At 37.8% G+C, this 21,232-nt stretch overlaps 1 protein-coding gene across 20 annotated transcripts in view; it reads right to left on the reverse strand.

Annotated features, from left to right (window-relative positions):
• LOC117238212 (CUGBP Elav-like family member 2) overlaps positions 1–21,232 on the reverse strand; it is a 353,266-nt gene that overhangs the window by 62,971 nt on the left and 269,063 nt on the right. For all 20 annotated transcript variants that reach the window (XM_033502919.1, XM_033502921.1, XM_033502935.1 and 17 more), the window contains one exon: positions 2,009–2,057. In XM_033502919.1, coding sequence (XP_033358810.1) covers positions 2,009–2,057 — 49 coding nt within the window. The remainder of the gene's footprint in view (positions 1–2,008; positions 2,058–21,232) is intronic.

The following is a 21,232-nucleotide window of genomic DNA, read 5'->3' on the forward strand; positions in this document are numbered from 1 at the left end:
TTTCTTCTTTTTCCTTCTTTTTATCTTTCGTGTCTCTTTTTTGTCGATTTGACGTAGTTAGACGTATCAGAGGTCGCTTGTTGATCAACGTGTTTCCTGTCGGAACAACCTTAAAAAAACGTCCATCGTGTGTACCATTAACGTGAATAATTATAGGCGCAGCGACAATTTGGTGGATTTTTCTCAAAGTAATTCCTTGTCATAGACATAAGAGTCATGAAACACTTAAAATTATGATTGTTTGAAAATTTCCCTTTCTGATTACTATCTCTAATTTTAGAACCTCTTTGTAGTTTCCTCTTTTCACTTGTTCGTGAGAATTTGATTGCATGTTTTACATGCACGCTGACAATAATTGGATCTCGAAATTTTACATGTAATCTGCATTTACGAGAGGGCCATGGTGTCTTCTGCCAAGAAAAATCAAGTTGCATTATCGCGTATGATTATTAGACATTATTAGACGCTTAACGGTAGAATGTTATTTAAAATGTTAATCAAGATCAATTTAATAAAGGGAAATATATCGTGTAAATTCTTTAGAAAAAAACTACATTTAATTTTGTGAAATCATTTTTTAACACTTTTGACGGACGTTTGATTCCTGTACACTCTACGTGGTTGGATTGGCGCATCAATTCTCGTGATTCTCTTCTCGTGATTCCCCGTCACGTGTACCTGTTATAGCCGCGGTTTCTGGACTGTGTTGTAAAAAGAAAAAGAGACAAAAAGCATTGAAAAAATGAGCGCAATCCCTGATCCAGCTGGGGTCGCAGCACGTGACGGGTGTCGTTAATATTTCATTAGCATTCGTTTTTCGTCGTCCATCCCGATCTGCCGTGGACAATTTTTATTTTGTGCACCCTGCTCGAACTACGATGGTCAGCTTTTCATTGTATGCATTTACGCCACGATTGCTTCGAAAAACTCGTCTACATTTACGGAATTCTTTCCTCTCTTATGCTACAGTTAGTGTTAGAAGGTTCTGAGTTATTTAACCTCGCAATATGACATTACGCAATTCTATTGACATTATACTGAGAAATTATATAAGCAACCATGTAAATAAGGAAAAGGAGAAGAAAAAATAGTTGAACAATATGGTTTTATCAACATCTTTATGCTATGTTATATTAGCTTCGAATAAGTTTATAGTATATCTATTTTATTTTTTCAAACGATAAACCGTAATTTTTCTTTGTATTGGGAGAGGAACATTTGGTTATAAATGATCCAAAAATCATAATTCTTTCGGAATTTGTGACGATCAAAGTTACGAATCAAATCATTGGATAAATCAAGACAAGTATAAGATTTGATTCATGGGATGGAATTCTCATCCCTTCTTGTTTTCGGTATTCCGTCTTAGTTTCTCGCTGTCTACGTTACTGCGACGACGGAGAATGTGGTTTCAAAGCTTGTTCATTAAGTAGTAATTAATTGGCTGAATTGAGAGGTTGTGGAGATTGCGTAGTCAAAGAAGATATAATCGAGTCGCGGAGCAACGAATAAGGAAACGACGAGCACTTTTAGGGAAAGGGAGGAAGAAAAGTGTGGCTTGAAGACAATGCTCGAGAAACATCGCACAGATAATAAACGAGAGGCGGGTCTATTGCGTCTTTCTTACTCGTGTCCTTTACTCTTTTCCCTATTTGCCATCAGACTATCTGAGCTTTGACGATTGTATTGCAAATTCTTATTCTCCAGGCTCGAGCAGCAAGATAAAATATATAACGTTGCTTATATATATAAAAATATGAATTGTATATGGTGGCTACGTTAGATAGAAGGAGATTTAACCCCTTATGATCAGGAGGTACTGTCATTTATATTAAAATGCAACAAAATACGCTTAGAATCTAAGGTTTGTAAATATTACCTTCCTTCAAGATCCTTGTAGTAGAAAAAACGCTTACAAAGAAGCTCATATTTAAACAAAGAATAAAATGGAAGAGAAAAGCATAGAGTTTGAAGTTTCTTCGAAACGAGATATTGAATTTTTACTCACCGTTTCTGTTTTCGCTGTCCGCAGGTTTCATCTGGATCGGATGGCGCATCTGCAAGAAAATAAAGAAAACGATTTGATCATTTATGCACGAATTCGTAATGTCTCCGCACGTAACACGAACAGAAATGTTTAACTTCGCGTAGCGATAATAGTTTATTATTAAATAAGGTATAGAGAGATCGTGCTATTCTCATTCTCAAGATAAGCGTGTGCAGATCTTTAGTTACGAAACAATTTGTTTTACTGGTTATTAACTTTTGGAAGAAACTTTTGGAGTTTTATTTGCTATACCTTGTACATCTTCTGGATGCAAACGATCGTCGATGGAAATGGAATTTTGTTATTTTCATCAGTTTGCGACAAACGATATCGATCATTCGTAATTATAATGAAGTAAAATTTCGTGGATTTAGCTGGCAAACATAAAAGCACAGACAAACATAAAATTTCGATTCACATAAATTATGTTTTTTGCCATCCATTTGCGAACATTACTGACTTAATTTGCACAATATTAGTTATTATACATATAATCTAAGACATCTAATCTGCTGTTACAAAAAAGTTGCAGAAAGCCGCAAACAAGAAAGTAGTAATAATAAACTATTCCAGCAATCCGACATTTAACGAACCCGCGGTTTTCATAAATTTTCTAGCCTAGGATGTCGCTTATTATTAAAAACAAGCTCATCTTCCGTGCATGAACAACAAGACGAGCGACGGACAATAATTTGCACGCAATAGCATGCATTCTTTCGAGGACAAACGCGGATTCCCTATCGAGAACCGGGGCGCGGGTTGGGTGTCGTTGTTTCGTATCGATTTGCTTTTGTAAAATTCCTGAGGCTCGCACACGGTCGAGTCTCCTGCGGTGCACGCAGACAAAGGGAATGCACGCGGAAAATTAAATTTCCGTTTCGAACCTGCGCGCTCCTGGCTCTCCACGTTGCTTCTTCCGATTTTCCTTCTTTTTTTTCTTTGTCGCTTTTCTTTCTATCTTGTGTACTACAATCAAGGCCTCATGAACACGGCTCACGCAGAACTCTAATATTCAGCCGAGACGCGATCAGAAACGCAGATTCATGGTGAAGAATTTTGATTTTTCTCCAGCACGTTTCGTTTACGTAATTTCCAAACGTCATTACAATTTCTACTATATTTTTACATCTTTAATTCTAACAAAAGAGGAACAAGATTCCACTTAAGCTATTTTTCTCAAAAATACGATCTCGCTAAACGATACAAAATGTTATTTCATTTCTGTCTCTGGTTACCGTGCAAATTGTACTGAAAATTTAATTCGCAACGATATATAGTAAAGTTAGATTAATCGATATTATATTCCAGGTTTGAAGCTGATAATGTCAAATTAATGAAACTTTGGTGAACTCCTCTTTCGATTCTACGAGTATGAAACAATAAGTGAGCACTTTTGCATGAACAATGAGATTTTTCTATATTTAAACTGCTTTTAGCCGATTACAATACCCACTGAAAGTAATACTCGTTAAATTATTGAATCTACTTAATGTACTAAAGGAGCTGAAAATATAGTTGTCTTTGCAAGATGACTTTCAGTCGTATTACCGTTAGAGTTATCTCGCACGGTACGTTATTATTACCATTAGGAAGAAATGACATGTACGATATTACACATATGATTATATATAATTATATAAATAAAATATTAAATATTTGAGTAATAATCAATTTCTTGAAAAAGTCGTCTTTACGAATCATCTTCCTTCCATTTTTCGTCGAAACATATCAAAACCTATTTTCTTCCCTTTACAACATCTTTCTGCTCTCTAATATCGTATGATTAATCATAGTATGAAAAACGCTATCTTGAAATTACTCCGGTCGAACGAGCGTTCAAAGTATTAAAATAAAAACGGTGAAAAAATTTTCATCCGGACGGACGATAACATTTTATTGATCATGCGGCTCTTTATACATTTCAATATATCCTCTATGAAGTTCGTTCGTTTCATCTGGCCGTATTTCCGGGACTCTATACTTTGAGGCAAAAGAGATAAGAGAAAGAGAGACGGACAGAAAGATATTTAATACGACGTGAAAAGAATAAAACACCGTATCTGTATCGTTCCAGATTGAATACTCGTTAACGATAATTAAAAGTTGAACACGGCCAGTGAAAAGAGGAGGTCGAGGCTTCAATACGAGGTGGAGGCGTAAGTTAATCCACCGGGCAGCAATATCGAGCAGAGTTGATAATGAGAGAGGATCCTCCATTGACGTACGATGTTGTCGACCATTACACTTGTCTAGAGATATCTATCCATGATCCCGTCCTAACTAGCCAGCTTGATGGTACCTAAAGCACGTGCTTCATTTCCCATTTATTCGCGAAAATGGGTTAGATACCAACTGTAGCGATTGCTACAGTTTTTATTCTGTTTAGGGACATGCAGTTTAGAAAAGGACTGCGATAGAGGTTATATAACTAATTCGTGAGTAGTACGATTTATATGAAGATAAATTTTTGAATTTATCCAGAATACGAGATTCTAAGGACCTTTAATGGCAGAATCGGTGATTTCTTTAATTGGAAAGTAGAGAGAGAGAGAGAGAGAAATGACAATTTCCATTATCCGACGAGTACTTTAGAATAGCGAATAAAGTAAAATAGTATGTAAAATAGTTAAATCCAGTTTTTCAATTATAAAATAGCAGCTTTTGTAACGCTCTATGAATAGCGAATGATATTGTATAATAATGGTAGAATGGTATAACGATTACACGTGTTGCTTGGATAGCTGCCTGATAGCTTGAATTCAGCCTACCCTCTAAATCACCGGTCTGATCCCCCGCTACATGGAAATCCGTTGCGTTAATATACCCACGGTAAATTAATCACAAACTGGTGCCACTGTCCGTGTACCATAAGTCTCGCGAATTTATTTAGCGTGCGATGCGTCGTGGCCTCCTAGAGATTTTCGACGACATTGTTACACTGGTGGAGGCAATTGTTGAAATTTTACTATTTTACAGCACCGTTGCATTGTGACCGCCTTTAATAATAGACGCCTCTGTCGTTGCGCGCGTTTTCATTTCGCTTACACCGTTTCATTGTCATCGCGAATATTTGTTTTGGATTGACTCGTTTTAGAAACGAAACGCAGCGCATCTCATTTTTCACAATATCTTTAGATTACTTTTGCTTGCAGGGAAAGGAATAGAGCGGACATACAGTTTGAAGCATGTAAAATTTCAAACACGACCATCGATGAGAATCGATTAATCAAAGTTGTTGGTGAGAAATCGGTTCGTTTCAATGTGCAAGAAGATGCCCTTAGAAAACTACAATATTCCGCGGCAAAAGTTCAAGATATTCTATTTGCGAATCTTCTCGATCTTCCAGACACGAAGGAATTTCTCGTATCGCGGTGCGAGTGCCACGAGTATGAAATTCATATCTATGCTAAGCGCGACCCTCGCGTTTGGCTTTAGTGGTTTCTGCATCGTACCTTTATATTGCGCCCGATTCCATGATTTTGTACACACTCTGCTCGCCTCCGAGTCGAACCTATGTGATATCGATTCGTCGAAAAATAAACTTACCTAGATATTTCGACTTTTCGATTCGCAGCGAGCTTTTCGCCATATTTTCATCTGCCCTTCAATATTTTGCTCGTACGTATTATGGCTGTAAATTAGGTAGATATTTGTTTCGTTTAAGCAAAGTCCAACGATATCACTGGATAATTAACAAAATAGGAAGTTACCTTTAACATTTTTAATTCGCTTGATAAACGATTAACTCTCTAGTTGCAACAAATAAATTATCTTTGAACTTTGTTTGCCCTCCAAGAGAGACAAATTACAGCTGAACCTCTCGATTCGATGTATAAAACTAAGTAAATAATCGAAACGCAAGATAATAACATCTTTCCTTCCTTAAGCATTCGATGAGATCAACAGGTTCCACTTCGTACGAAGCGAATCAGCTCTCCAGCGAGTAGTAGAAGCACCGCAACATCCGGTCACCGGTAGTTTCCTTAATCCTCAATCTCGTTTCGTTGGTAACACCATACGAAGGTGTCTCGAAATTCATTTGAACCCTGTCTAATTTCGTTCTCTTGGCTGCAATTTCCAGTACACGCAGCCCAAGCGTCGTAATTCCAGCGACCTTCCGGACAAAGCATCCTCTTCCTGAATCGTCAGCCTGCCGCCGACTCCGACCCTGCTTCCATTCGTTTCCGTCGATCTCACGGCCACGAAACAGACACAGACGCGGGGGTAGCAGAGACGTGGATAGCGCAGCGCAATTCGATTTAAAGTTACACCCGCTGCTTACGTATTCTCGTTTTCCGCTCGTTTCCGCGGCTTCTTTATCCTCCTTAGCCGCTCGCGTCCGGACTGCTAAAGCAGCAATTCCGCTTCCTCGCGTCCTGCGCGGCTCGTGACTTTTAATCTCGACCCCATTTCGAATGGCTGCGAGAGGGTAATTTTTATAATCTTCAAGGGAAAGAGGAGGAACGGGCGCGTGACAGAGAGATAAAAAAACAGCGAATTTAAAGTTGCACTACTGCTGGGCTTGGCGGTCGCTTTAAATAGACACGAGATGCCAGATATTCTTCTCTTCGCCTTTCTTCGTTTTTTTTTATTCTTTTCTTCGCATTTTTTTTCTTTCATCTTCTAGATTTCTTCCTTTTTTCTTCCAACTCGCGTTCTCGTAGAACTCTTCAATTTCCCCAGTCACCCCCAATGGCGGCGAGTACGCCCTCCGGGCCGTGCAACTACAAAAGTGCTACTTCTCACTTTCACCGTCTGCTGACTCCGACTCCGCGACTTTTAATCTCCGCCACCCGCGCCTTTCGTCCACGGGATATACGTACTTTTATGATATTCTAGCGGGCAAGTCGGGGAAAAGGCGCGAATAAAGGGAACGGATAAAGGACGACTTGGACCATGGGTGGAGGATGGGGGCGGGATTTAAAAGTTACGTCGACGATGGCAATACCGGACGAGGACCACTAGCTTGCAGGAATGCGACGTCATACCTTGCTACGTCGAGAACGAGGGAAAGCCAATGTGAGTTGGAGAGGATTGAAATTGATGGATCAAGTTCCAGGGAATTCGTTTTCATCGAGCTGCTGATATTTATGTATTTCTAGGAAATTTAAACGCACAAAAGGTACAGCACGTATATAACGTGCAAAAATATCCAAATATTCAAAAGAAAGTTATACATAGTATTATATTAAAAAAGACTGTCATCTAGCATAGCCGCGTAACTCGATGTTAGGAACGTACGAAAGAATACAGGGAGAAAAAGATTTAATTTATTTATTCAACATTTAAATTATTATAAGTGACATTATCTTATAACTTTTCCCGACTTTCCACATCTGGACATAGAGAGGCGAGATAAATTTAATTAGCGCGGAGATTAAAACGACAATTAGCATGCGAACGCAAAGTTTAAGCCGTGGATTTTTTGAATTTAAGGAACATTTCCCGGTAGAGGTTGTTTCGATGTAAATTTAAAGGGTTTTTAAATCGAAATTATTCCTTGTCCAAAATAAAGTCTTCTATGCAACGACTAGAATAAACACTTTTCCCGTTGAATGTATCTCTACGAAATGTTTTAACTGCAGAGTATAAGCATGAAATATAACGATAAGACAACCAAGAATCTGTTTCTCTCATTTTATCAATTAAGGACGGAAGGAAGAAATCAAATCTCAATTAAATCGACACGGATCGACAGAGCAAATTTTGAAAAGTCAAATAATTTTCGTTTTAGTGTATTTTTTATCATTAGAACGCAACAAAGGAAACAGAGATTCGTTCCGGAAGTATTAGTCTTGGTCGACGTAAAACGACGATTCGGTGCGACGTGGCGGCGTACGGATGTCGTACTTCTATCGGGCCCTTCATTGAGAATGCCGGTTCCGACGTTTCGTATCGTTCGATTCGCGTGGATGCACGTGACGCCCGTATCCCCCTAACCACTACCTGGTATGCAGATTTTTCACGATACTTCGATGACGACGTTCGTCCCGCGATGGCAAAGAAGAGAGGAAAAGCAAAAACGAAACAGAAAGAAAGGGAGGAGAAAAGGAAGGGCGGAGAATCAATCCCCTCTTCCGCTTTTTTTCATCGCGTCGACGTGGCGGAACGCGAAACGAATTTATAACTAGCGATACGCGACGATCGTGGCAGAGCCCTTGAGCCGAATTCGTCAATTTTAATATTCGCCCCTTCGACCACCTTCGTCGCACACCCCTGTTTCGGGCGCCCTCGATGCCTCGCGGCTTGCACCCTCGATCCATCGAGCCTCGACCACCGTCACGATCCTTTTTAGGATGAAATATAGTAGAATTTACGAGCCGACGCGGTATCCTCGATCTGTGGAGGGCGTCGAGCCTGGCTAGGGGTGAAATGTGAAGGAAGCGCGATAGATATTAAAGAGTTGAATATGTCAAATTAGTCGAAATATTAGTTTTAGTTTTGTAAAGATTTCTTTAGACTTTTCGTAGGGTAAAGTGGTAAGGATGGCGATTTAGGCGATTGCCTGAGTTTCATGTTCGTTTTACCAGGGTAACGCATACGAGATGTCGATCATTCGAACGAGACTTTGACGCGTTGACGCATCTTCGCGTACATCTTTGAAACATCATAGGCATATATGAAAAGTTTGTTCTTTGGGAAATTTAAAAGGCAAGTACTATGAGAAAACGCTATAATTTTACAATACTTGTTACTAACGTGGTATGATACACGACGTTATGGAGAGTTGTATCGAAGAAGCAAGTTAGCCAGAATAGCAATCGTCTCGACAGGAATTCCAAGGAGCTCACATAAATTTCAATCGTGTAGAACCGATCGCTGTCGTTGTTATCGCGGCCGGAAACGCTCGCAAACATTCACGGTTTCCGGCGAAATCAGTAAACGCGACGACGTTATTCAATTTCCGCGTCGCTCGCGGGCTCCCTTTCGAAAAGGAGTTCTTTTTCAGTTATTGATGTAGGAACGAGTTTTCGAGGGTTTTTGCCGGCTTATCCGCCGTACGATCTCGTCTTCATTTCCGCCATGTCGACGGTCTTCCACCCTCGCGTTCGCGTGCGTGCTCTCGTCTTCGTTGCTTTCCCGTTCGAAACTTTGTACGTTTACGTTTGCGAAATATTCGAGTCCTTTCTTTTCTCTTCTCTTACTTTCTATACGTTCCATTTTCTATGGTATACCGTGAGTACACTTCGACGACGTTATCGAACCTCGAGTAACGTAGAAGATTTTCATCGTGATACACGAATTGCACGCCTTAATTCTTTCTACAGTAACGTTGGTCGAAAAACTATTATGTGGGTGTGAGGATTAAAAATTAAAGGACAGGATGATCTAAGTCTTGGAGATTTGAATTTTTATAAATTACTTCTATATTTTAATTAATAGGAAAATATTATTTAAAATGGAAGTCATTATTTCTCTTAGCTGAAAAAATTTTTCCTAGTAACAAATATCAAGTCCAAAGATAATTTTCCATTTTTCCAATTACGCTATACTTCTTGGACAAGTTTAAAATATGAATAAAACGTATGATAATTTTTTCCTCGTCAAAGAAAGAGCAGGAATGAAGTTTCCCCCTTTATATATACCATCTTTTTCCCTCTTTTCCCCCTTTTTTCTACCGAAATTACTATGCCATACCTTATTGCTTCCCTGTATCGTTTATATCCCTTCGTTACAGAGTAATTAAAATTCAATGGCGTCCGACGCTAAAATGAAGAAAAAACTGCCGCGAAAACACCAATATCTATGCGAATAGTTATGAACTATAATTTCACGTACAGCGATTGGCGAACACGAGAGATGGCCATTGGGATCGATTTTAATCGAATTCTCTCAAATGTACACGCGCGTTGAAGAGGGAAACGAAACGGTTTCATTGCACCGAAAACGAAATTGTTTGCAAAGTAAACTGTAATCGTTCAATGATCATGAATTTTAGCAATTTCGTTATCGTTTCTAAAAATCTATAATACGATCGAAAGATTAGCGGCGTTTTTGTAATTTTGCTGCTTCTATTTCAAACTATCATATACGCTATTATATCATTTGAAATAGCGTATTTTTCAAAAATTTCGTTTAACATTGTATTTATTTTCTATTTTCATTGCTACGAAATATTATTTATTCGTACGATAATTACCATTAACGTACAAATTGATATACAGACTTTAAAGAATATTCGACGGTAGAAAACCACGATCTAATCGAAAACCAACGAAAGAATGAATCAGGATTAAATCGAAATTGTACGATGTTTTGAAAATTCGATTTAAAGACTTAAAAATGGTCAACGATCGTTGACTTTCGCCGGGAACAACGACGATAACAATCACGGTTATGAGTCATAATTTAACCGAGCAACTGGCATCGACTGTTAGATGCGATCGGATCGATTGCAGTCGATTGGCCGGATTTCCCGAAATACCAATGAGGCACTAAAAGTGATTAAATTACTTGGCAAGCCAGCACTCGGTAAACTACGCGTGATTGATAAACGTATGCGCGCTCATCTGACCGAATATGCGTTGCGATCATTTATGCGTGACTGACATCTGTTTATTTCCTATAGATTTAGTCCAGCTTCGCAACCGATCGAACAGTTCGTATCAGGAGCCGATCCATCCTCCGTACTATGTTCGATGTCTTTGTTAAACAGACAGAAATAAATTAATTTTCTTCGCTTGAAATGCGAAGATGCAGTTATTCGTATTAATTGGGAACTAGTAATTTTGGCAAACGAATCTATTGGAACAAAACAGAAAGTAATCTTTCTATAGCCAGTGCTGCAAGTGATACCACGAAACTTGTATTGAGTCGTGAGCTTATTAAGGATGAGAGATGATCAAGGATGATTTCGATCATAGATTATAGATCATAATCAGCGCCATAAGCAAGGACACGTAATCTTGGCGATGAAGTAGTTTGGATGAAAAGAGAACTAATTACATTCTAAGTGATACAAATGTATGTGCATACATTGCAATTGAAATTTATTCGATCACGTGATTATATCAGTAATTTTACTTCTTACACAACTTTTTTTTTACAAAGAGAAATAGACGATGTAATCTTGCTATTATATTCTATTACTGTCTTGCCTATTGATTCAATTTCGCTCTATCTGCCAAAATAATTCTCTTAATCCGAAAAAGAAGACAGAGTTCTATGGAAGGAGAGGCAATCTCAATTTATAAAGGCAATTATCTCCAATGATCCGGCGGTTCGTTTTAGCGGAAACGGTGGCTCAGTCGTTTCGTGAAAGAACGCGTCCTCGCGATCCATTTCCATTTCGCGCTTCTATTCGACTGGGGGGCGGACGGTTCCTCTGGCGTGGCACATTTCTCAGGGAAATGGGAATCGATTTGAAGAATGCCGTTGCGAAACTACAGTTGGCAACACGCCCTCTGCCTGTTCCTCTCTGAGCCTTCTATCGGGTCATCCCTCTGATGTCCTGCTCTCACAGCCGATCTTCATCTTTCTTCCGTTTTCGTTCGTTTCCGATCCGAGTTCTCTCCACTTCTGTCTATCTATTTCTTCGCGTTTTCCTTTTCATTTTTCTTTCCTTTTGCATTATATTCTACTCGTTTGATATTTTCGCAGTGTATATTGTGTCGTTACTTTTTTTTATTATTCAAGGAGCTAAAAAGTACAAATTAAACTAACTGCTCAATTTGAGATTAAACAAATAAATAAAATGAGCAGTTTCGTATTCTAGTATTTGATACCATATTTCGTGAATAACAGAAGCAAATAATGTGATTTTCTAAATAATTAAATAAATTCTCCAAACAGTGGTGACCTACATATCCTACGCAGCGTGTTATTATATGAAATAAACGTTCTACATTTATAGGTACCTACATACGTATGAATATTGCTATTGCATATGTATTTTGTAATTAAAATGAGACTACCATGAATTTATTATTCGTAACATAATACAATGAAGTAAGAATAACAGTAATAAGAATGATAAAAACAATAAAAGTAGAAAAATATCTAACGTAAGTTTCTTTGCTTTATACATTTATAAAATATGTTACTTCAATTATCGTATAATTTACGTATGTCGCAAAAAAAAAAACGTAAGGGAGGATGTTTTATTAAGAATTACTACAACTAAAATAACTTCTTGCAAAGAATAATATAAACATTTAATGCATCGGTTCGTTCATCTTTTGTACAAATATTCCAATTTCCTTCCACTTTATCAAATGTTATCCTTACTATTCTCCTTCGATCACGGTACTTGCTCAGAAATCAAAGTAAAACGTTCCGCAGATATGTATAACACAGGAGCAGAAGTTACTCTATCGGTGAGAATCTAGAAGCGATATGTGCGGAAATTGAAAGTTTCCTGTGTGGATAGAAGCAAGGGACCGAATGCAGGATAGGCATGGAAAGGATTTGTCTCACAGAGCGTCACGAAAAATCAGTATTTCTTTATTTGGTCGAGAATCGAGTAAAATCGTTTTTCGTACTGGTCGATATGCGACGAAGACGAATGTTATAAGAAATCAGGGATACGTTCCGATGTGCAATATACTCTCGCCGAATTGGATCGTGATCGCGTAATCTTTTCGTTATATTTGTCGTAGTAAAAAAGGTTTTCGGAAAATACCACGCTTTTTGTTTGTACTGTCGTAGATAAAAACAGCTAACATTAAGTAGGACAAATTAAAATTTGATCGAAATTATTATTCCAGAACGTGGTAATCTTCGGTAAAATTTTACTAGAAAAATTTGTTAATTTTTTAGTAACGATACTGAAAAATATCACACTTTGAACAGAATCCGAAAAAAGCAGTTTATTGCTTGTGAATATTATAAATCGAGCACAGTGATACAAATGTTATTTTACTTTCACTCCCAAGGAATTTATATGATATATATCGGTAAAATTATGCATATTTATCAAACAATTTTAACCATACCGAATATTTTAAACAATATACGAATGAAAAGATAGAGCCACGATTTTCATAATATTGTTTGGTACATGTATGTAGCTGTCAGTGTATTATCCAAATCCCTTTTCACTCTTCTGCCTTGTAGTCCATTTTATTGTTCTCTATTTTCTCGTACTACAACGATATAAGTCAATCATACTTTTCTATGCATTAGCGTATCTCAATATTCGTGTTATTTTCGAAAACATTACGCACGAAAGATGCAGGAATTAATAAAATCTTCGCGAATAGTAAATAAAGTTGCGAATAGTACTTAAAGGCTATAACTCTTCACGAATATTCACGTAAATTTATTATTCCAATCCGTTCGCTGTTGTTTCAAATTCTTCCATTTCGTTTATTTATTATTTCCAGTCTTTATTTGGAAGATTTAATAGAAATCACGTACGTGTGTTTTCCACGATATAAAACCATACGTTCCCTCCTATTCGGTGTTGTTGTCAGGTCTTTCATTCGGTTCTTTGTTGGTAAATGTTTTTTCGCGGGAAAAAATTTATCCGAGAAATTCCACTGTCTTCGTCATGCTTTCAGATTGCCGGACGAAGAACGCGGAGTTAATGGCGTTGCCCTCTTCAGTTTATGAAAAGAGATCTCCTGCAGACCAGAGCAATTCGGGGACGTGGAAGTAAAGTATGAACGCTTTGTTGTGAAAAGATCCCCCGGCTAGTAACCCGTATTTCAGGAATTTCAGTCTCCGAAATGAAAATTGGATTGCTATTTAGGCAAACACGACATTTTACGAGGATCTCGGACACATGATCGATGAGACTTCCAGTAGTCGCTATAGTCGTAAGTTGGATCGAATCGAAGAAACTTCGGAAAGAAGTTTTTATTTCTCTTTTTATTTTCCGCGATAAGTCTCGTCACGTACTGCGAAAGTCTTTAGAACAGCAAAGCATATGGCAAGAATAGCATTCCGTCGTCACTCGTTGTTCACGACGACGACGACGACGACGACGACGGCGCGGCGCGCGACTGGAAAAGTCATTTTACTCGGTAATTAGTTGGCCAGGTCGCGACAAATTGAAAAAGTTAGTGAGAAATGGAACGCAATTTAATCCGCGGCCATCGCTGCCGGTTGCGGCCTCCTGCAGCCGCAATAATCAAGACTAGCAAATCGAATACCTCTTCTGCTTGCAGTTGCTGCTTTTCCTTGTTTCTTCTATCGGGCGTCGATCGAAACTTCGACGCAACGTTCGTAGGTTTCGTAATATCCGGCAAGTGATTCGTAAGAACGCGTGAAAACTGGGAAACTTGAGCGCGTGTACAGTTTTTGTTCTTATTCATCGTCGTCGTTATTTATAGTCGGCGTTCTTACACTAGACAAATGAGCAAAGTTTCCTAAATATTCGCAATATCGAATAATAAAACTCCAATCATGGTCTAATATAAATCGTTATATTATAAATCGTTACCCACCAGTATTATCCAATTTATCAAACATTTGAAAGAAAAATCAGGCGACCGTTCGGGCACACAATGGCGGCTGAGAAATGAAGAGCGTCCTTAAATGGGAAGCTTCTCTCCTCAAAACTGCTGATCTCGCCGTTTCGTTGATCACGTTTTCAACCCCGCGTCTCTACATCTACAGTCATTATCCAGCCGCGGTAACGACAATCATTATTTTTTGTTAGTGCACCGCGTACCGTAATGGCGGTTGAAAGGACGTGAGGGAAGTTTCTTGACGTTAAGGAAGATCATACTATGCATTTAGGGTTTCCTCTCTATCCACGTACATTCTTCGTCCTTTATTAGGCTATATATACAGCATTACGGTAAATGCACTTCGTTCGTATCGTCATAATTCTTAATTATATACTTTCAATTGTTTGGCCGAAAGGACGTGAAAATAGGTTATTAAACCTCTGTCGAGTTGTGTGGTTTCGAAATACACGTGTATCCAAATTTCATACATTTTACTCGTTTAATCATCGCTAGACCGCGGATGTTACGCATTAATGAAAAATTCATAAGTGTTAAAAGATGTTCAGAACACATATAATATTAAACGTTAAATTTAATATCAGCGGTCTTTTTGGGCATATTCATATTTAGATGACTCTGAAAAAGAGGTTAATCTGCATGTACAATTTAGAAAAAGGCACGCGTTTTATAAAAAATATTTAAGTTAGGAGAGCCTGGGATTTTTGCCACACGTTTTTAATATACACGTACTCAAAGCAGACCGCTATCATACTCCCAGCGTCAGTATTTTCTATGCAAATAAGATTTGAAGTATGCAGGACACGAGACATAATACACTTTTATGCTAAAGTGTAGTTAAATGTGTTAAAATTCTTGTTTAGCGACCCAACGCTTCAGTTTTATTTAAATTTGGTTAGTTGATTGAAAATAATTTTTTTAATTCTCAAACGTTGATAAATTAGAGTTCGAAAAAGGGTTAAGATTAAATATATAGAGTGTACGGCGGAAATTAAGAACAAGTAAAAGAACATTTCTGATCTCCACGCGATATCATGTACATGAAAGATATAAACATAAGTATACAACGCAAAAAGTTTAAACACATATCTCATCGTGTACGAAGCAGAGTGCAGAGTATAAACATATCGAAAAAAAAATTCGATTCTTTGAAAGATTTTCACGTACAAATGTCCTTAAGTCACTGAGAAAAGTTTCGAACTGGAGTTTGTTTGAAATACCCTAGATTTATGCCCATGTGAAAGTTCGAGTAGTTCTCTCCAATCACAATGCCAGACAGTTGAAAGAGTTTCTTTCTTTTCGATTTTTCATAAAGATGTTCTACGAAGTCAATTTTATTTACATCGATCTAAATCGTTTTATGTATTATATACGATATAAATATGATTCCCAGTCAGTCTCATTCATATTTTCTCCTTTTCCTGTATTAAGTTTGCTATTATAGTTGGGCGAGATATCGTAAAATATCGTTCGATAAAATACAGGGTGTTCGGTAACGGATGATAGAAAATTTGAGGGATTCTTTTGCATATTAAAATAAGATAGCAATAGTTTATTATTTAAAAATCTTCGATAATGAGCTTCTTTTTTTACCGTCGCGTTAGAGGCATCTTTTAAGTTATCGGTTCGACGATCCAAACATTTGTAGTTGTTTAATCGAACGATTTGGAAGATCTCGGTATGTCGTTGAACCAACTATACGCAGTATCACGTAGGCGAGCCCTGTCCGAAGAACAAACGAGCTGGCGTTATTTAAAACGGAAATGTGGGTCAGACATCTCGTGTCCGCGTACTTGCACACCTCCTCCAACCGCTATATCCCTGTTTCCCTTTCTCACTGGCGTACGAAAAAAAACCAAGACAACAGGGTAGAAGCCTAGGAACAAGCAGAATGATCCACATCGCCAACTACGATGAACCGTGATTTATTTTCGGCTCCAAGCTTCAAAGTACAGCCGTGCTTAAGATGGTCCCCTAGCTGCCTCGAAAGGTGAACGAGTGTCGTTGCTCTTACGTGGTCGCGCGCAACAACGCCACCACAACGTACGAAATAGATAAACAGAGAGAACGGGAAAGAGAGCAAGAGGAGACGACCCGAATAATACGAGCAAGTAATGATTTAGATAACACTTGTCGCAACGTGCGTTCGCGATTAAATACAACTCGTTGGTTTTCCTTTGCGAATGAGCCATGTTCCGAGCTGTTCATTACAGGATTCGAGGGTTCCGTTGCTTTAGCACGGATTTGTACGAGGGATTTGTTAAATATGTCTATCCTTTTGTTGTTTAACCTCCTATAATCAACATTTGTTTGCTTATAAATGCAATTATTTCGAAATTACAGATATTTGCTATTATCTTATTCGTATTTATCTTTGTCTTCTTCAAACTACCCATTTTCGGTAAATTAGTCTGTCTGTTCAATTTAAAATACGATTGATAGAGTAAACAGAGTATGGTTTTCATCAATCACTTATCAAACATTTTCATTAATATCGATGACAAACATCCAATGTGACAGCTGTTTTTCAAATATACATATATGAAGTGCAAATAATCAAACTTATCGAAGCGTTATACGCTTAATAAGTACTTTTGAAGTAGTGAAATATTTTATGTATATAGCTTTTTAAAAGCAGAATTATTCGATATTTGACGAAAATTACTGTAAGAGTAACATGTACGTACGTCTCTCTTTCGATAAATTATTGTCCGATTTCTTTTACTTACATAACATGTATATACGTAAATAAACTCCGAGACCAAATTTTGTACATTTCGCGTAGTTAAAATTTCTGTCAAAAAGCAAACTTTTCAATCTGATATAAAAGATAATATGAATCGAATAAAGTGAAAAGACGGGCGTCCAAAATTTCATCGCACGAAAAGCTACTTCTTCAATTGAAAAATCAAATTCCCTTGCACGAAGGAACTCGTGCATGCAATCATGAATCGCTATTGATTTCGTCGAAATTCCGTTCAATGACAGGACATTGAATTCGTAAAAATCCATACACTTTGTAACACGTGCCTTTTCATTCATTTGTACGTCCGATCAAGGCGGGGAATGAAAGACGAGGGCCGTTTCAAATATCAAAACGTCAAGAATAACGATGAATATCAAACTACTGAAACATACTTTTTCTATAAAATCTTCAACTCTATTTATAAAAATGTACGTTTTCGTAGAATCTATCCATATCCGGTATGTATCGGATCATAAAATGGCATACCTACAGAATGACATTTCTGAGTGAAAATTTTCGCGAAATCGTTACACGTACTAGTTACATTGCTAAATGACAAAATGCGACTCGGTAGAATATTTTATTATGATATAGATAGATAGATTCGCATGCCACGAATAGCAAACGAACCTGAACTTGACCATTTGCTTCGCACGATTTTGAATCAAACGAAAGTTAGACATATACACGTGAAATGTTTCTAAATAAATGACAATTAGTCCCACACCTGGTTAGTCGATAAAAATTCAAACACTTGGCAACTCTTTAGGCATGTGGTAGATGCATTCGCATCTTCTTCTCACATTTCGTTCTTAATTGACGGTTACCTTCTTTCTTGTTTTCATTTAGTTTCATTATGTATGTACGTTGCTATAACGTTTGTGTATTATATGACAAGAATTTTTCATCTCAAAAGCTTTTACTAACGGATGGAAATTCACTGGCTTTACATTAAGTAAATTATTATTTGTTACGTCATTAGGGGATCTCAAAATTAGCGGCAGAATGATTAATTACCGGCTGTTCTCGGGAAATCTGATCTCACCCTTTCGTTTAACAGGATATCCGCCCCTCCTCCCCCCGAGAAGGATGTATCGTTGATACGAACGCTAACGAATCACCGAGGTCATAACATTTTAACCCCTGGCTCATTGTATCTTTGCGCTGCTCTTAATCTTTTCTTTGGTTTTTCCTCCATTTATTTTCTTTCACAGAATTATGAATAAATAGGTTATTACGAATTAATTTAGATGCTATATGTGTAATATCTATACTAGCGGAAGTGATACAAAACTTGTACCACCGTATCCAAAACTCTAATAGAGATACTAAAATAAGTATTAAAGATCTTCATATAACTTTTTGCAACAAAACCCGATCAAATGAAAACTAAAAGAAGGTAAAGGTCTCGATTATTTTCCCGACAAGTTTTTTGAATTTAACATTCTCGTTCAAGAACAAACTCTCAGTCCCGCGTCTTCTCCAGAAGTCTAAGATTTTCATCGTCTCTTCCGATCTATACCGTGGGCAAAGGCTGGAATGAACAAGGCGGTAGGGTTGGGAGGGCAAGAAGGTAGAAGTTGAGGAAGACAATAAAGCGTAAGGGTAAAAGAACGGCTGGCTCGTTAATTTTATTCGCGCGAATCCCATCCGGCCGTGGCTCGCTTCGCCATTGAACGAAACAAAACGCGGCGAAACAACGAAGATTACTCTGCTTCCGTACCGGAGGCATTCGACGGAACAACCTATATTATACGACTTTTATACTTTATATTTAGAAAAAAGTGGTAACAGCGGACAAACGGTCGAAGATGAATATTATATAGTAAACGAACAGAAGAAAGTTGCAATACTGATCTCAGGTATAATGACCTCGAATCTTCATTCATCGATATTAAATGGTGTAAGATGCGTCTGGGCAAGTGATTTTTTACTTTCATTTAACGAGGGCTGACCGGTGTTCAGTGGCAGTTTTTGATTCGCGTAGGTTTAGAAGGCAGCGATTGTTGGAGACCATTCTCTGAAAAAAATGTTCGCACCTAGAAAAAGATTATATCTAAATCTGCGTTCATAGAAATCTATAAATCAAACCAGTGCACAATTCCTTTTCGATCAAATAACTTTTATAACCGCGACTATTACGAGGAAACGACTTAGCGAGTTTGAAATTGCTACGTATCTGTCATTCGATTATAGAGAAACCTATTCAAGTTTCCCTGCGCGCTTCTCTGCCTGCCGGCCAGTTTTCTCTATATGAAAGTTTCTATCAGCCATCGTATTTATTTTTCGAAAATAAGTTTTCACGATATTTGCAGAATCGAACGTGTGTGTGTGTGTGTGTGTATGCAAATACGCCTTTCGCATTATGAATAGAACTATTGATTCATAACAAATATGAATTTATATAAACATCTAAGTGCAATAATAATACTCTTACATTATTTTAATCGTCTTTATATCCACCCTTTACCGAACTTTAAATCTATATAGTAAGTGATAAGGAACAAATAGAAAGTAGCACAAGTTCAGGTGTCGATTATTACACAGAAAGTACATCGATTTTCATTATTCCTGTGAAGTATCGCGCTGTGACTCATCGCGTTATCGCAGCTACACGCACGACGTGCACGCGCTGACTCTATCTGCGTGCTGAATCGAAGGGGTTAGGTTTAATCGTGCGCATTATCAAGTAGGGCATTATGAATTCTTTTTCTCTTTCCTGAACGGATATTACAATTTTTTAGATAGCTTGTAGACGTCGATAATCTGCTCGTTGTTAACGGATAACGACGTTAACCTAAATACTTGGGTATCTTCGTTATCCTTTGACGACGATCAAAATAGAAATCCAATAGAAAACATCTTACTTTTATTTCTTTGCTTTCTTTTGTATTTCTATGTTTACTTTTGAAGTATGTTCTGTTCATTCTTTGTTTTCTCTTCTTCCTTGTTGTTTGGAATATGGAAATACATTCATATTAGATCTTCTGCGATAATGATCGACATACACTACTGAAAATGTTGCATCATTCGATACAATAACAGGAAATCGTTGATAAGTAATAATTTACTCGTTTTTTTCGAGTCATGCAGAAGATAATATTCACACAATCTTACTTCGAATTTACTCAAACCTAAATTCCTTTGACAACAATTCTTCTAACTTCGATTTACGCAATCCCGCTTCTAAGCGTCAAATAAATTTCGCATAAAAGTTAGCACCGCTTTCGAAGAGGGGTAGAGAGACGAGAATACTAATTCATCGAGAAGTCAATTTTTCGAGAGATTTTATAAGCGAAGAAATCTCTACTAAATGACTATATACTTTATGGAATGGTACGAATCGTTACTAAGAAACGCAATAAAAAAAAACGAAAAAAGAATGAAAATAAATCGTAACGATTATTACTTCCTATTTTGTCCATAAAAATAAAAACCTATAATCCTCTATAAAAACCTCCATGATCATAAAGAATGAAAAACATATATATCCAAGTTGAAATCGGAAAATATTCAGTGCAGCAAAAAATCGCGTTTGTCGTATCCCCACACGGCAAATAAAACTCTCGAATCCCTCATAAACTATCCATCGACGTTCAAGCTTTGTGGTACATATATCTGACCATTACAGGAGAGGAAGCGTAGAAGTGGGATGGTCACGTTTGAAATCGATAGCTCCGCGTGTTTACAGATGATCGATAGAAGGAAGTGATATTGGTCGAACGGCAGAACGGCCGTATGCCAGCCTCTGAGGTAGAGTGTTCGATTTCTGCGCCGCTTTGTGTCGCAGCCATACGTTTCTCTACATTTGCTCGACCGTGCCTCGTCATACAATGGTTTCGTTTCTCGTTTCGCGCCGTCCCCCCCCTTAGCTGTTACCTCGAATTTCTGTTGCCCTGTCATGCTTTAATAATGTTATGCATTGTCGCCACGTTGAACGCGTTTATAAACGAGCCACGGTTTTCCAACAATTTCGTGGCCACGTGCCAAATTCATTTCTTCCCTCGTGCGAACTCCGATCGAGCT

This window comes from Bombus vosnesenskii, unplaced genomic scaffold, assembly GCF_011952255.1.
Source record: "Bombus vosnesenskii isolate JDL3184/JDL3185 unplaced genomic scaffold, Bvos_JDL3184-5_v1.1 scf7180000013444, whole genome shotgun sequence".
Taxonomy (NCBI): Eukaryota; Metazoa; Arthropoda; class Insecta; order Hymenoptera; family Apidae; genus Bombus; species Bombus vosnesenskii.